The following is an 18,879-nucleotide window of genomic DNA, read 5'->3' on the forward strand; positions in this document are numbered from 1 at the left end:
CGGGTGGTTTTCTAAGGGGGCCACACCCGGGGCCATCGACCTTTAGGTCTGATCCACAAGGCAGTGGAGCATCGTAAGGAGATGCAGTCCCATGGTTACCAGTGACCAACGATTAGTTCATACGCCATTTGTTCCTTCAGGATCCTGGTTTGGAATAAGAGTTTTCAAACTCCCCTAGGTGAACCCTCCGTGTCTACCAACCCGATGAAAGAGCCGGACATTCGCATTTCATCATCTGAATTTCGTAAACAACACCCTCGCCACGAGAATGCAATAAGTAGGACTTCCCTTGCAAAGGTTATATACACGTGGCCATTTGAGAGCATTTCGAGAGGGAGAGCGGACTCTCCCCACTCTCGGCCGTACCAGGGCATTTGGGGGCACAGTTAATTTAAAAATGTCGTTATGTAAGAATAAGAATTAAATTAGGTCAGTATTAAGCAACTAAATAAACATGTTTGTTGCTATTAGTAACATATATATAAAATATGCATAATTATGTGTTGTTTTCGTAATTTTAATTGTTCAGGTATACTTACTGGTGTCTACTATGCTGTTGGTACATTATTAAATAGTATTTTACTAGGATATTTCACAGTGAGTCAGTATTTTTTATTCAAATTGGTTTTCCATGGTGGTCTAGGTTCAATTGACTTATGATCTCAACTATTGAAATTACTACAATCTCCATAAAATCCCTTCTGATATTAATCAACATATGCTCACTAGTGACTGGCTTCAAGACGTATATCCTGGAGTTCTAGTGAGAAGCCGTGACCAATGGAGTTCAACCACATCTGTTGTGAAATAGTAACTCACTGAAGACAATGGTGGATGTGTCGCTCAATTTCATGGATTAGTCGAAGTTAGACATAAACACTTTATGGAGGCCTACCGACTCAGTCGTCTAGTGATAGGTCCTACCGATAGGTCCTGGATTCGAATCCTACGAGGCAGGGTCGTGGATTCGCGCTACTGAGGAGTTCATAAGAGGACAAAACGATCGTTCAGTGCTTCAAGGTTTTCCATGGTGGTCTAGCTTCAATTGACTCATGATCTCAACTATTGAAATTACTATAATATTCACAAAACCCCTTCTGATATTATTAAAAATTGATTCACTATTCTTTTTCAAATACATCAGATGTTGGCCAAGAGGTTAAAGGCTTATCATATGAACTAAAGGTCATAGGTTCGATCTGTGATAGAATTGTAAATATGTGTTTATAGGAAGTCTCACATTTGAATGAAACAACTATCCAATTACTTTCTGATTTTTATATGTTATTTAACTAAGATTAGTATGTGATATGAACTGTGTAATATTATACTGTATTAACTTATTCTCTCGTATTATTACAAAATATAAACTATTGTCTAGACCTATTAGTCATGGGGATCGTGAATGCGTACTGCTGAGTAGGAGTCCTATACTAGGATGAAACATCCATCCAGGTTTTCCATTGTGGTGTCTAGCTTCAATTGACTCATGAATTCAATTATTAATCTATTATAATCTCCACAAAACTCCTCTCTGTGAATATTCTCTAAACTTTGAATAGTTTTAATCACATGGTATACAAATGTTTATTATTGTATGTAATAAACATACAGTATATTGTAATGAACAATGATACCATTATTGTACATATAAAAATACCAAATAACCATGTGATCTTTTATGAGTACTGAAATCAATCTAATTAAATGTAAAACTTTCTTGTTTATCTAAATAATTGTCAACTTTTATTTAGAATTAAGATAATCATTTGAATAGATCAATGTTAACATGAAAGCCAGTAATGATGATAGAATGATATGAGATTGAATAATACAAAGTATCAATTATTCAGAATTGTTTAATATATCAACAAGTGTCAACTAATTCGAAGTCTAAATATTTAGTTTCTTATCACCTCAAATTCATCTAATATCCATTTAACATACCTATAATAGTAGGTCACTTAACTAATTTTCACAGATTGAAATCATGAGTCAGTTGAAGCTAGACCACCATTGAAAACCTGGAAGCACTGGACGGCCGTTTCGTCCTAGTATGGGATTCCTCAGCAGTGCGCATTCACGATCCCGTACCACGCGGGGCTCGAACCCAGGACCTACTGGCTTCGCGCGTGAGCGCTTAACTAATTGCCTACTTTGTAACGTAAGATCAATAGACTATTTCCAACAGGTTAATTAGTATAGTTGATATTGAATACTTGGTATGGCCTTTACATGAATGTTAGTAGTTTTTGTACAATCAGTTACAAGAAGGGATTAGTTGAAATAATATTTTATAGGGTAGAAAGGATATGTACTACGGACAAACTGGAATCAGAATTGATGAACGTTGAAAAATGCCTAAGAGACAAATGTTACCCACAAAAATTTATTGACAAATATAAAAAACCTAAAAACAAAAAAACAAACCGGAAATAATTATGGTCAATAAAAAAAAAAATCAATATCTCTAAATCTCAACTTCAAAGGTGATGATGTCGCAAACACAATCATCAGGAGACTGAACATTGTGCTAGCCAGAACTTATTTGGCAGCCAAACTATTAATTCTCTATAAAACAACATGTTCAATAACTTGATCTAAAGTTGATAAGCACGCCTTTCATGTTACCGCCAACTGTATTTATAAATTGACGTGTACCTGCTAAAGCAGCTACATTGGCCAAACAGAAAGGATGGCATATCGTAGATTTTTTTGAGCGTATTGGAAAAAGCCTCAGAGCAAGAGAAAGAAATACTCTAAACAGTGCAGTTACCAAATATCTCCTTGATACAGAACATCATTTTGCAATTTTTTAATGTGATTAGTAAACAGCCAAACTCCAGTCTTCTGAAGCTGTTGCTATAAGGCGTCAAAACATATAACTAAACCTGAGTATTTAGAAAATCTACTCAAATTGCGTAAATATTTCAAGAAAGACTCATCAGGTGAGGTCATTAAAATTAATCATGGGAAATTCAAACATTTATAGTTTTATAGGTAAACTCACCAGTCGATTAAAGCTAAGCCACCATAGAAAACTTAGAAGCACTGGACGGCCGTTTCATCCTATTGTTGGACTCCTCAGCAGTGTGTATCCACGATCCCGTCTGACAAGATTAGAACCCAATTTGTTTGTGAAGTAGAATAAGTTAGGAAAAATTATTAAAACGCTTCTTAGTATTAACAGTATCTAGAATTAAAGAAATGATCGAATATCAATCTCATCATAGTTTAGCTCCCTCTAGTTTTCAAATCTTTCTTGTCAAAACTATCACGAGTATTGTGGAATATTGACATAAAATAAATCCATTGATAATCTCACTTTCTAATATGTCCATCTAATAAAATTGTTCAATTTCATATGTAACTTTTGCTGTAACAGTCCTCATGTATTTTACTCTTCAGAACAGTTAGTGATAACTACGTTTTCCAACTGAACATTTCTTTAGTCAACCGTATCAATCATCAGAGTATTACATATCCTTCAAGATTAAAAAGAAATGCATTTTAACGTGCAAAACTGTTTCAAGTATTTTCAATACTCAAAAAAACAAAACAAATGACATTTGTGATGGTGGAAAAGATTTGTAGCTCAAATAGATGATTTTGTGCTCTGAGCTGTATGGTTTGGTTGCTTTGAAAGGTTGACCACGCAGTTATTTGTGTTTCTTTATGGGTGGTTTTGAGATCTTGATTATTTTCTTCTTTGTTCTCTGTGGCGTTTGCATAATGTCTCGATGGCTGTTGTTAAGATTTCCAAATGTTCTGACGTTAGTGCTTTTGTAGCCTCATCTTTTGATCCTCTATAATGTGTTGGTAATGTGCATCCGTTATCATTAGGTGTAACATTTTTCTTCCACTTTCATCAGCTATTCTCCATCCCAATGAGTAGTTGGTTTGAGTTCTGTATCTTACACTTGTCGGTAGAACATGCTGACGGTGGCACTCGTGGAGAAAATACAATTTTTCTCGTGTGCAAACCTGTCTTTTGGCGAAGCTCTCACATTTTCGAATAACGAGAAGCGTTGAACATTGAACCTAGATGACATTACTCACTAGTCAGTTACTAATTAATTTAAAATATTTGAGTTTTAAGGGAAACTGGTTACAACTTCAATAGCTGAGTAGTGTCGTTTCAGACTATGATACTAGGTAATGTGGGTTTTCATTTACCAAGCTCCATCAGTTGCCTCAAGATTACAGGTACGACCTGGAGACGAGTGTCAACTTGTATCAACTCCACGCTCAGAGTTTCCTGTCAAGTATCAACAACCACATAACCTAGTTAAACGTGAGATGATTTGATCTCATTTGCAGGAAGATATGGACCCATTTTATCAGCTTTGTAGTACCTTTAAGCAAGGCGTTTCTTCAGTGTTGAACTTACTCAAACTCCTCACATGATTCGATCATGCGCCGTTCAATATCGTAGTCGAAAATAATATGCAATCAGTTATTCAGCCGATAATTGTTAGTGAACTCATGATGACAAACATTGTTCCCCATACTTCCAAAGTACACTTCAATATGAAGTGAAATCAATTTGAAAACGATTAAAAACTACGACGTAATAAAGCGTTGTTTCATCTTAGCTCTGATACTCTTTAACAAGAGGATGAAACAGTGATTTCAGACAAGATCACAAACTATGATCAATAAGTCTGTGGAGAAAGTTATTAGTTTTAAACCAATGAACTACAATCCATTTGAAATCTATACGTCCGACTTCAGTTAATCCATTATATATCGACTAATTCTTATCGAATATATGGGCAGTTCTAATGTAATCAGCTACTTAGATCATGGTTATCAATTCAAAAAATTCTGTGAAATGCATCTGAAAACTGTGTATTGTAAAAGACACGCTCATGAAGAAAAGTGATCGGGTATTGTTACTTACTTACGCCTGTTACTCCCAATGCAGCATAGGCCACCGACCAGCATTCTCCAACCCACTCTGTTCTCTGTCCGCCTTTCTAGTTCTATACAATTGTTGTTCATTCTTCTCATGTCTGTCTCCATTTCTCGGCGTAATGTGTTCTTTGGTCTTTCTCTTCTCCTTTGACCCTAAGGATTCCAAGTGAAGGCTTTCCTCACTGTGTGTCCTATTCACTTCCATCGCTTCTTCCTGATTTCTTCCTCCTCTGGGATCTGGTTTGTTCTCCCCCAAATTAGGTTTTTGCAGATAGTGTCTGGTCAACAAATCCAAAATATTTTGGTAGACAACCATTAGCAAACACTTGTATCTTCTGGATGAATGCTTTTGTAGTTCTCGAGGTTTTCGCCCCATACAGTAGAACTGCCTTGACATTTGTATTGAAAATCCTGACCTTGGTGTTGGTTGTCATTTGTTGTGAGTTCCAGATGTCCTTCAGCTTTAGATATATTGCTGTTGCTTTACCGATCCGCTTCTTCACATCTGCGTCAGATCTACCGTGTTCATCAATGATGCCGCCCAAATATGTAAAGCTTTTTACATCCTCCAAAAATTCTCATGGAGCTCCTCTGAGGCTACAACCGGTCCCAAGACTGGATAAAGAAGGAGGAGGTTGGGCATGGAGTCAACCACTCCATCCCATAGATAACTAACTAGCTAAAAATAAACGCTTACCAAATCGGATAATATTAATCGCAACTTATCATAACACTCATTTAAACTATTCAAGATTAACTGGGTTTTTTCTTTTCTATTATATAAAATGTAGATAAAGACTGTTGTCATTGAAATTCACCTTGTATTACATTAATCTTTAATATTTTTGTTTACATTTTATATTATTAATGAAATAAGAATTCTAATCTATCTGGTTGGGCTGGTTTCACAATGATTATTGCCGGTATATTTGGATCAGTAATAACTGGTGTAATTTTAGATAAAACAAAAAAATTTAAGTAAGATAAACAATCATTTATTCTATGTTTATTTTCACTGTTTATTTATCTAACAATATTCTATTCATTTTTAATAGTTATTTAAATCATTTGATTGTTATAATACACTCAGTCAGTCAGCTATAACGTAGAACTAGACACATATATGCATCGGTCCAAAGTGCCATACCGCATTAGCACAGCAAGATGAACACCGGATTCATAGAAGTAGTTAATTCAATGGTAGTGATGTATAAAAGAAAGATTGAATATAAGGATATAGTACAGGAAGAAAGAATTAGTTCGTAGAAAGAAAGATATAAAGCAGTTTTAATCTCTTAGTTTAAGGGAAGACAGAGAGTGTTTACACCTGCGCCATTGTGATCGATTCTGAACCATGTCACGAAAAGTCTTCAACCGTTCGTTCCGATAGTCATATGGACACCAACCAAGTAGTCTGCATCTACCAACAGTTAGTGACTTCAAGCACTGATGCCACGTCTTGGTTTGACCGCCCCTAAATTCCTTCCAACCATCACCAACTCTAGTCAGCATTACACGTCGTGGTAAACACTGTTCAGTCATATGTAACACGCGGCCCAACCATCTCAGTCGATGAAAATTCACAACCTCATCAACTGATTTACCATCATTCTCTAATATCATGCATCTAACTTCAATATTACGTACCCGGTGATCCCAGCAGACGCCAGCAATCTTTCTAAGGCATCTGCGATCAAATACTAGTAACTTATGAGTATCTTCTCATAATGACCACGTTTCGCAGCCGTATAAACTATCTGGTTGTTTAGTGATTGAATATTTCAAATTTTTATTTTTATTCCTTAACTACATCCCATATACTTAGTTCTCTTTTTTTCTTACAATCACTGATTATGTTTTCATTTCGATTCTGTTTACTATTCAGTTTCATAACTATGCCAATTTCGGATTAATAAATATTTATTTTTATCAATAGTTGAGATTATGATTCAGTTGAAGCTAGACCACTATAGAAAACCTGGAAGCACTGGACAGCCAATTTGTCCTATTGCCAGCTCACTGGTCTAGTGGTTAAGCGCTCACGCGCGAGACGGATAGGTCCTGGGTTGAAATCTCACAGGGGGTGGGATCGTGGATGCGCACTATCACAGAGGAGTCCCATAATAAGACGAAACGGCCGTCCAGTGTCTCCAGGTTTTCCATGGTGATCTAGCTTCAATTCAATCATGATCTCAACTATTGAAATTTATTTATCTATTTAACGTATTATTACTGAATTATAACTAACTATCTAACTAACTAACTGAATAACCTTCAACTTCACTGAACTTTCTGCATAGAAACATAAAACAACTAGTTACTTATCGTTGTTAAATCCTATGCAAATCTTATTCATAATCCTGTTAAGTGAAAAGAAAAGAAAGCTATTTGGTGTATTTTACTTAGATCAGCGTTAAACTTGTCTAGATCGAAATAAAAAAAATTGACCTGTGTTTTTTTAAATGTTATGTCAGTTGACAGATCAAAAATAGTTATGATTGAACGTGATTTAAGTAATATAAATGTTATTGAGTTATGTAATATATATACAAAACATCAATGTAGCTTATGATGGAATGTATTAGCTGTTTGAAAATAGTCGATAGAAAAACTTGGAACTGGGTTTCTAGTTGTTTAACACATGTCAAATAGGTGTCACCGTAGTCTTGAGATAACTAACGGGTTTTTGTTGCATCTAAATTGTTTTTTTTTAGTTCGTCTGGTATTCACCGATCTTGTAAAAGTAGTGTACTTGTTATCGAGTCATTTAGACTAGTATTCAGAGTGCAACTTTATCGACAAAATTTAATCAACTCTACATTTTAGACAAACGTAACGTAGATCATTACTCATTGACCAATTGGTGTAAATATTTCAGTGCTACTGGATTTCAGCGGTAGTTTAAACAGCTCATCGATAACATAACAAACTGTGAAGTAAAGTGATTTGATCAATGGCGTTTATTAGAGAAAAGATATTTCATTATCAGGTACAATGTATAATTGGTATTGTTGATTAACTGGATTCATTTTAAAGTATCTCAGATAATCCTAAAGGACTAGTGACGTTTTTAAAAACAAATGAAAATTTCCTTTATTATTAAAGACATCAAAGTATGAATTATAAGTTTTAATGACACAATGCACATAGTTGAAGTAAGATGAAGTTTACTACTTGCCTATGGTAGTGTAATCTATATCTGTATGATCAGACGTACAATCGGTTTCTTGTAATTGATATAAGTTTTCATACATTTATCTGCTTCGATTTGGGCACCCAGGCAGTATCATAGCTCTCACGCATATTGAATGAGATTTGTGTAGCGCATATGTATTTGGTGCCTCCTTGTATCAATATCTATGTGTTAAAATAAATAAATAAACATTTATCTTATGTTCAACATTACAACAACTACGATATTACATATTTCTATAAAATGTAATATTTATAATGCAATTAAATGTCTCTTCATTATTATTAGTATACGATTGTAGAGATTATTAAGTTTTTCACTGAGATCATAAAGCGATTGATGTTAGATCACCATTGAAAAACTGGAAGCACTGGACGGCTGTTTCAGTCTCAGTCAAAAACCTAATGACCTCCACAACCTTATACAGATAATTACTATATGCTCACTAGTGACAAGTTTAACGCTGATCTAAGTAAAATACACTAAATAGCTTTCTTTTCTTTTCACTTAACCAGATTATGAATAAGATTTGCATAAGATTTAACAACGTTAAGTAACTAGTTGTTTTATGTTTCTATGCAGAAAGTTCAGTGAAGTTGAAGGTTATTCAGTTAGTTAGTTAGTTAGTTAGTTATAATTCAGTAATAACACGTTAAATAAATAAATCAATTTCCATAGTTGAGATCATGATTGAATTGAAGCTAAATCACCATGGAAAACCTGGAGACACTGGACGGCCGTTTCGTCTTATTATGGGACTCCTCTGTGGTAGTGCGCATCCACGATCCCACCCCTGTGAGATTTCAACCCAGGACCTATCATTCTCGCGCGCGAGCGCTTAACCACTTGACCAGTGAGCTGGTAATAGGACAAATTGGCCATCCAGTGCTTCCAGGTTTTCCATAGTGGTCTAGCTTCAACTGAATCATAATCTCAACTATTAAAAATTACTATACTATTCACAACCCCCCCCGTCACTGATATCTTGTTATGTTGTTTTCTTTTTATAGATGAAATCATTCTATTTCTTGAAAAAAAAAAGTTTTTTTTGGTTTTTAGTTTTGATTGATTGTAGAAAAACATTTTTGTTTGTTTGTTTAAAGTAAATATGTTCAAGTATATTCTGTATCTAAGGTGTAATCACATTCATTTATGCAATATATTATCAATTAACACTAAGTGAGAGAATTATGAACGATGAGATTAAGTAATGAAAGGTCTTCTTTGAAAGCTAATGGATGTGAAAACATTAACTCATTAACTATATGCAAGAAAAATAATAAAACAACATATATCTTAAATGTCATAATAAGTAATGATATAGATAGAGATAACTGTATGAGATAATATCATGAAAAAGACATAGATAATCTGATATGGGAGAGTTAATCATCAGAGGTAAACTATGATAAGAAAATCAATTAATGACAATCATAAATGATCTAAAAAACAAGTGTACTTTATTCATTATGAAATAGACTAATTTCCTAAAGATTAGAGTATCATATTTATTATATCTTGATGAGAATAATGAATGATAACTGTTGGAGTCTATTTCTGGACTAATACTGTACATATATATTTATTGTATAAGTGTTAAATAACTAAACGGTGCGGGATCGTGGATGCGCACTGCTGAGGAGTCCCATACCAGGACGAAACGGCCGTCCAGTGCTTCCAGGTTTTCAATGGTGGTCTAGCTTCAACTGACTCATGATTTCAAACTGTGAAATTTCTAAAATTCTCCACAAAACCCATTCTGATAAACGGTTAATATTTATGTTCCTCTTATTATGAGCTTTATTTTGACCTATGAACTATATTATTATACGATTTACCATTGTTGAGTTATGCCCAGTCTGTCAATTCCAGTCTCCCACATTCACAGCCACTTTTGAAATATAATGATTCATATCGGGCAGGCTGAGATTAGTATTCTGAACTCAACAGGCAGGCAGAGCTAGGGAGGGAAAAGGATCGATAAAGACTATAAACTGCTCATATGGGTTTTATGTGTCATTAGTTCAGTCGATAATTCACTGTTCCCGAATTGGCGTTATCATTACGTCATATCAGTCAGTAACAGCATAGAACTTCGTACGTACGTACATCAGTTCAAGTTGCCACACCACATTAGCACAGAGATGCAGTTGTCGATTCAAATCCCGTAGTAGTAGAGGTAATAAGAGTATAAGCAGTAATTGGGAAGATTAGGGTTTGGAGATGTTATTTAAAGAGTATAATCCAGTGAAATAAACTTGGAAAGAGGAAAAAAGGGACATGAAGAATTCAGGAGATTAGAATTTGGGAGAACACAGAAATTGGATGCACCTGCGCCATTGCAAACGATTTTCAGCTATGTCATTCAGGGTCTCTAACCATCGGTTGCTATCATCTTGCGGTCCCCAACCAGGTAGTCTACACCTACCAACATGACTCAGTCCACTTGTCAGTGACTTCATGGACTTGTGCCATGTTTTGGTTTGGCCGCCCCTAGCTTTCTTCCAACCTACTCCTATACCACTGAACATAGCACGTCGAGGTAGTCATATATTATTAGGACAGAGGGTCCAAGTTATAACACATATATATAAGTATTTGTACATTTTCATTCGATAATCTAATAGACTTTTTTGATTACTCTTGTGTTCTCACTCAAATAGTCACTACGAAGGACTGTGAGTGGGGAGGGTTAACACATAGCACCCCGTGTATCAGTAACACATTTATGACAATGTCCATCACAACATACTAAGTTGTTATCTATCCAATAATTATTAATAATCATTTTGATAAATTCAAAGAAATTAATTAAATAATTCATCCATGAGAAATCTATCTTACTTCTAAGAGAATTGACAATTAACTACACTTTTGTACTTGCTCAGTTGTTCAATGATTTGATCTTGATGAAAAGAGAGTAATGGTATACACATAATCAGTCATTAATCTAAACGAATTATTGATTTTATATTATTTTGGTTTCATTTAGATTAATCACATGCATTATATATATACTAAGTTTATTGTTTATGGGAATCTTTACTGGAATATTATATTTTCGTTCAATGCCAATAGTCTTTATCATTATGTTCTGTTTAGGGTAAGTTATCATTTCTTATATGTATATGCAGTATGATCTTAACTAATGATACAATGAATGTTTAAATGAATTCAATTATGATTAAATGAAGCTGATACAGTGTAAGAAAGATTTATGACAGTTGACTAAAGAAGAGAATAAGAAGATAGATTAAAATATTATTCAGTTGAATAGTACTTCATTTGTTTTAAGCCTTTAAATGCCCACACATGGCTACATCCATACAACCACTGACAGGGAAGTGCTATTCACTGCCTTCTCTGATCGACGGTGTTTTTTTACAAAATTGAGAGGACGAAAAACGGATATCTGGTGCTTTCATCGGGTTGGTGAACATGTAGAGTCTACCTAGGGGAGTTGGAAAACCCTGATTACAAACCAATGTTGCAGATTGGCTCTAGGATCCTGAAGGAACAAATGGCGTATGAACCTATTATTGGTCACTGGTAACCATGGAACTGCATCACGTGACATTGCTCCACTGCCTTGTGAATTAGACTTTTGGGTCACAGGCTCAGGGTGTGGCCTCATAAGAAAACCACCTGCACGAACGATGATTGTTGCAGAATAATATGAATTCATTTTATTTCGTTAGGTTCTTACCAGCTGACTAAAGATGAATATATATGTATCGTGATGAGATCGTGGCCTTATTAATTGCATAGCGAACACAAACACGAATGGGGTAATCGAAATTACAGAGTATCTCACTGAGATCTAAGAACTGCAGAGTAAATACATAATTTGCAAAATCTCAATCAATTGTCTCAAACTTGACTATTCCTTTACAAATATCAGTCCATCGTCTTAGATTTCATTGTTTCTGCATTATCATATCAATTGCTTTCTGTTCCCATTCTCGCCTCCATGATCTATTGAAATATATTCTGTTCCTGACTATCGTTATATACCACTTATGTGGATATAAGTAGCTTACACCACAACTGCAACAATCTTCGTTCTTTTCTCTTGAATTGATCATAATCAAACTTGTTTAATTAGTTTATTGGTTCGACAATCAAAACGAATTCTACCCTTCAAAATATTTCACTTCTTTTGGGTGTATAAATATCGAATGTTAATATCTTAATCTTTAATTGCTAAGAACTAGTCATTTAGTTAAAGCCAATACATTTTCAGCTACCCCTAAAGTATTAAATTAAAGATATGGAGTGTAAATTAAATTTACTAGAGGGACAAAACTTTACATACCACTCACAGTAGTAGTAACTCTGTGTTCTACTTTAGAACAAACTAGAAAATGAATTATTTGAAACAGTTAATTGTTTTCTCATCCTAACAGATCCATATATGCTACAGATACGATACCTACTCTACTTAAACCTAACTAACTGAGTTCTTATGCGTTATGTAGGATATTTCAATAAATATCTCATATTGAGATGGTGGAGAAGATTTGTAGCTCAGGTGGATGATTTTGGTGGAGTTTTGTTCTCTGAGCTGGATGGTTTGGTCGTGGAGCTTTCATCGTTCTTCTGATGTCGTTCAGAAGAACGATGAAAACCATCCACTAAACTCCAAATATCTCATATTATTTGTAGAAAAAATAAACATGTATAATACATATATTTGCTGATAAAGTTTATATTTGCAGACAGTATTTCACTTCAACTAGATATTTCGAAACTATTTAATTAAATTGTATAAATTCATGAATCAATTAAAGCTAGGTCACCATGGAAAACCTGAAAGCACTGGACGGTTATTTTGTCCTAAAATGGGATTGGTTGAAGTTAGACATTCATACCGTTGAATGCCGACTTAATGGTTTTGAGGTTAAGTGTTTTCACACGAAACCGAAGTTCCTGTATTTGAGTCCCATGTGCGGAATCGTGGACGCGAACGCCAGAGGAATCCCATACTAGGATGAAACGACCGTTCAGTGCTTCAAGGTATTCAATGACGGTCTAACTTAGATCGACTCGTGAATTGAACTTCAAAAATTGGCTTTTTATTATAAACTATCAAGAACCAAATATTGACAAATATTTCAATAGAAGTTCCTCAGTAATTCAATACAATTGTTTCAGTAATAAATATATAAAAAGTAGTTGAATCTACTAACGCCTAGTTAACATTATTCACTGAACACCTAGTACTGTTCACATCTAACATCAAACCTTCAAGAAAATACACTGAAATATAGGCAGCTACACGTTACAGTATGAATACAGTTCGATTATCTAAATCTTTAACTGATGTATTCAATAATTGTTCTCTTTGATTGAAGAAACAAAAGAAAAAAACATCTAAGTGAATTGAAGTAGAACAAACAAGATCAGATCATAAAACAATATGAAAGTTGATCCCATTCTATCGATCAAATTATATAATAATGAGACTGGAGATATCAATTTTATTTCCTACCTTTAATGTAGTGTGTGTGATTGAAGCCCAATTATTAAAAATATCTTTAGACCTAGCTATAATATTAGTTAAGACTTGCCACGCTAACAGTCTTGAACAAACCGTGTTACCCTTTTTGTAATCCTATATCTGACTCCAATTAGATCATATGAATGTTATTGAAGTATACATGTTGCTTATCCTTGTATATAATCATCGATTTAACTCTCGTTAGTGTATAACAGAATTTTGAATATGTATATTTTGTACACTCAATGATCTGAACAGGCAATCAAGAGGACGAAGCAAAGAGAAATGACACGATTTTATGAGCGATTCAAAATATCGTGAAAACAGAGTATTTTATCGTTTATGGTTATGATAGCGGAATAAGTCATGAAGATAAGTTGAGTAGATTATAACAAAAATTGGTCTGTGATGCTGACAGAATATAAAGATCAAGAATAGTGGAATATGAACATGTTTTAATAAGCCGTAGTAGAGTAAATAGTTTCGATTAGCGATGAGTGGATTAGAATTTACACACATGGAGTTTCTGTTCGTAGGATAAGATGTACACACACATACGCTCATATAAAAGCAGTCAAGGTTAATAAGTGAATAGTTAAAAAGGTCAAAACATGACTCAAGAAGAATGCATAAAATGACTTGTTCGGAAGCTAGAATAAGTTATATGGGCTTAACATATTAAATGACACTACAACCTGCATGTTAATGAATAATAATCTTTGCAATCAGACAAAGAGTATTAGTTCTTTCAATACTGCAATTAGACGTTAATTACAACTAGCTCCGACTAGCAAGAAACTTAAGTTTAGGCTTTCTTGCTGATTACTTCAAATCATCACTAATGAGTTTCATCAATTCTTACTAAGAAATATGATATTAATAAATGATAGTAAATATTATAGTATCCTAGAAAACTGTTATTAAAAAAGAAAACATGTACAGAAGGCAGTGTACATGTACAACGCGTTATTTACAATACTGTAATGAATTTTGTTACTTACATCCCATGTTCTCACATTAAATTGTTGACTTTGTAGTTGTTAAATAAATGCCGGCTCAGTGGTCTAGTGGTTAAGCGCCCGCGCGCGAGACTGCTAGTTCTTGGGTTCAAATCTCGCGAGGCGAGATCGTCGATGTGCACTGCTGAGGAGTCCCACAATAGGACAAAGTGGCCGTCCAGTGCTTTTAGGTTTTCCATGGTGTTCTCGCTTCAACTGACTCATGACCATTGAAATTACTATCATATCCACAAAAACCCTGTTTGGTTGATATATAGACCCAGTATGTCTGAAATAAATGATTCGCATAGTGGAAGCTGTATTAGTGTTCTGAACTCAACTAGACGGGCTAGTCGAGCAAAAAACCAATAGGACACTAGACTGCTCATTCCGGTCGAACGTCATTGGTTTAGTACAGTACAAAAGTGAATCATTCGTATTTTTTGATTTGCGAATAAATTACATGACAACTAGCGGCCATAAAGTTACGACATCTTACTTGAACAAAACAATTATTCAGTAGTATATAAATCTTAATCATACCATCTTAATTTTGTCTATTCTATAAAGTTCTTTGTTTATTCATTTATCTGTGATAACTTCACTTTGTTTTTTAATAAATTTCTCTTACTACTTATTTCAGTTTCTTTATGACCGGTTATTTAAGTATTGGTTTTGAATTAGCCGCTGAATTAACTTATCCAGAAAGTGAAGGTTTATCTTCTGGTCTGTTGAATACATCAGCACAGGTAAATGTTATTATATAAATATATTGATATATGAAGAATATAAATATATATAATTCGGTGAATAATGAACGATATGCTGTAAGGTATGCTACTTCTGTCGATATAAGTAGTATATAACATCAGTCAGAAGTGGAATGCTTGGGAGCAAAAGATCGGGAAGATTGAGTCATAGAGAACGGGAACATAAAGACTAATTGTTGTGACAATAATGGAACGATAATGTTTAAGACAATTGATGGAGGATTTGCAAAAGAAGAATTGAACGTATCGTTTTTACATTTTACCATAGAACTTTAGAATTTAGTATTAAAATACAATTGGTTGTCCCTACTTGTGTTCTCCTTCATAACAATAATATAATAGCATATATATATATATATATATATATATGCTAATCCCAGTTGTTACAGTTCATCTCAACGCGACCACAGAAAGAAATCGTCAGTTTATGAAAGTAAGTAAGTGATCTGACATTGATAGGAAAAGAATCAACAATAACAATTGATCATATTTAAGATCAGCAGAATAAATTGTTTAGTTTGTGGAGAAATTTGAATAGTTCACTTCTATCTGAAGTTTTTTTCTGATGATGATGATGTTGTTCTCCAGAAAGACAAAAGTTTCATAATTCAACTATTGAGCTCAGGCCCCCAAATGCCCTGGTATGGCCGAGAGTGGGATGGGCCCTCCCTCCCTCTCGAAATGCTCTCACAAGGCCACTCGTATACAGCCTCTGCCAGGGAAGTCCTACTCACTGCCTTCTTGTGACGGGGGTGTTATTTACGAAAATGAGAGGACGAAAAGCGAATGTCCAGCGCTTTAATCGGATCCCAAACCAATGGTGCATATGGGCTCCAGTATCCTGCGGGAACAAATGGCGTATGAACCAATCGTTGGTCACCGGCTACCATGGTAATGCATCTCCTTACGATGCTCCACTGCCTTGTGGATCAGACCTTTAGGTCAAAGGCTCGGGGTGTGGCCCCCTAAAGAAACCACCTGCTTCGGTCTGGGCACCCGGGCAGTTTCACAGCCCACACACACACAAATATGGTGTAGCGCATATATATTTGGTGCCCTCCTTTACCAATATTTATGTGTTGAAATAAATAATAATAATAATAAATTGAGCTCAGAGGATGAAATTTCAAAAATAAAAAGATCCTCAGTAGTTGTAAATATTCTTACTCATCTCAAATATAATTTAAAAGAAATGAGCTCCCAAGCTCGAGTTATGTCACACAAGATTTACAACTGAAGAATACGTTTATCCGTATACAGAATAAGTCGGTGCGACTGTTAATGACCTCATAGACTGACATTCTGTACAAATCGTCATAAACAATAACTAAATATAGGTCGATTGTTTCATAATCTCCTTAAGTGATAACGATTTCTCTATATACTCGAAAGACTGAATTCTAAGAAAACAATCATTTAAAGATATATTCTCTTGTAACTAAAATCTAGTTATCTCTACAGGTCAATTACATTTCATTATGTGTCATATTTTACCATGATAGTGAAATATATCAATGTATTTTTCAATATTTTTTGACAGTATAAATAGTTGGTAAGTGGTTTGATGCATTAAGTGTTTAACAACTGAATAGCAAATTCGAATACTGTCTACTTCTTTACTTGTATAAAAGATTCTTGTAGCTATCTATGTTGTTCACAATACATACATATGAAATCAAATACATTTTACTTAGTAGAAAATATATAATAAGATTTCGATAAATATCCCATGACTAACAAAATTGCCTGTTATTGTAAATATAGTCTAATTGTATTCCAGAGTTTATTACGTAATCATTCCTATATAAATATTCTGTTTGTGTATTGTTTTCTTTCTCTCATAAACATAACGTCAGATATTTGGCCTTATACTGATTCATGTTGCAACACCATTGAGAACAAATTATGGAGTTTTGCCTGGAAATTTATTCCTTACAGGATTAACACTAATTGGAACAATAATGACAGGTATGTTCGTATAGGCGAATATGTAAAAATGCATTAATATTAGATCAGAACACCTAGGGAACAGTTATTTCATGTGTCGTTTGATTTCGTGAATTACTTGAAGTTAGACATTGACATCATTGGATGCCGGCTTAGTGGTCTACAGGTTAAGAGTTCATGCGCGAGACTGATAGATCTTGCGTCCGAATCTTACGAGGCGGAATCGTGGATGAGTACTGATGAGAAGTCCCACAATAGGACGAAACGGCCGTCTAGTGCTTTCACGTTTTCTATGGTGTTCTAGCTTCAATTGACTCATGATCCCAACTATCGGAGTTATTTCATTGTTAATCAGTTCTGTTAACAAACAAATATCAATTAATCGGTCACAATCAATATAGTAAGTGTGTACATGCAAACATAGACTACGGTTATAACTTAATATTGTTAACACAATACAATGGGATTATCGGAATGAATAATGAAGAGAATTACAATAACAACAAAATCATTAATGGATAATAGTCAGAATGGGAAAATAAATATTATGTAAAATTGTCAAAACTCAACATCTAGATGATGAAGGTTGAACACATTAACGGTGATCAAAGATTTATCACAATTACAGTACTATTCCCAACTAGACAGTCTCTACATTACCAATATGGCCTATACTAATAGTCGGTAACTCCATGGAATGATCATATAATTGGCGGTGTCGGGAATTTGATACCGATACACGTGCTACACCCTAACTCCCCATCTGACTACTTGAGCAAGAAACAATAGTGGACGAGAAAGTATATTGGGCTACCGAATAAAATACACAATGAAATGGACTTGCCCTTTAGGTCGCTTTTGATTGCCATCGATTGAGCATCCTATTTGCCTACTTCTGATAGGCTTACCATAATACCTTTCCCTCCTGAAAAATAAGTCCTGCTTCTTGAATTTAACTGAAGGCATTGAGGGGAACATTGTCTTTTTGATGATCTTCTTAGAGTCTGGCCTTCACTTCTTCTGCGCTAATCGTGTCGCTTTAGACTGACTGAATCAATTAAATGATCTAATGCCCAGTTCGAGCTAAAGGGTCCCTTATCCGAATTTAATCGTCTATCGCGGATGTGGTTCACATGTCGTGTCAGATATAAACCTCGGACATCAATTTTGAACATCAAGTCACCGACTCCTCTTACGATAACACTCGCTACCCCCTCAAGCCCCTATATCAAGTGCCCATCACTTTTTTTCAACCTACTCCTTTCACCAGTCAATAATGCGCTACAAATATAGCGATGCCTAGCGATACGATATACTCATTATGTATTCTGTTTAGTTAGACTGTTGAAATAGAAATAATATGGGATCGTAAATTTGAAACTGAATACAGTAGGGTATTTTGATTAAAAAAAATCTTTAAAATTACATAAGCTGATATTTGTGAAGACCAATTACGAATTTAGAAATGTATACAGCATGTAGGGAGAGAGAGAAAGCAATGATTTACGATCTTCAATTTATATCTAAATTAGGTAGATCAGTAAAACAATTATT

General features: G+C 34.6%; 1 protein-coding gene across 2 annotated transcripts in view; it reads left to right on the forward strand.

Moving 5' to 3' along the window:
- The window catches only part of FLVCR2_1 (Feline leukemia virus subgroup C receptor- protein 2), a 68,625-nt gene that overhangs the window by 35,918 nt on the left and 13,828 nt on the right, over nucleotides 1–18,879 (forward strand). For both annotated transcript variants that reach the window (XM_051217294.1, XM_051217293.1), the window contains exons 7-11: nucleotides 530–597; nucleotides 5,795–5,895; nucleotides 11,103–11,213; nucleotides 15,252–15,357; nucleotides 17,235–17,346. In XM_051217294.1, coding sequence (XP_051064676.1) covers nucleotides 530–597; nucleotides 5,795–5,895; nucleotides 11,103–11,213; nucleotides 15,252–15,357; nucleotides 17,235–17,346 — 498 coding nt within the window. The remainder of the gene's footprint in view (nucleotides 1–529; nucleotides 598–5,794; nucleotides 5,896–11,102; nucleotides 11,214–15,251; nucleotides 15,358–17,234; nucleotides 17,347–18,879) is intronic.

This window comes from Schistosoma haematobium, chromosome 5 (genome assembly GCF_000699445.3).
Source record: "Schistosoma haematobium chromosome 5, whole genome shotgun sequence".
Taxonomy (NCBI): Eukaryota; Metazoa; Platyhelminthes; class Trematoda; order Strigeidida; family Schistosomatidae; genus Schistosoma; species Schistosoma haematobium.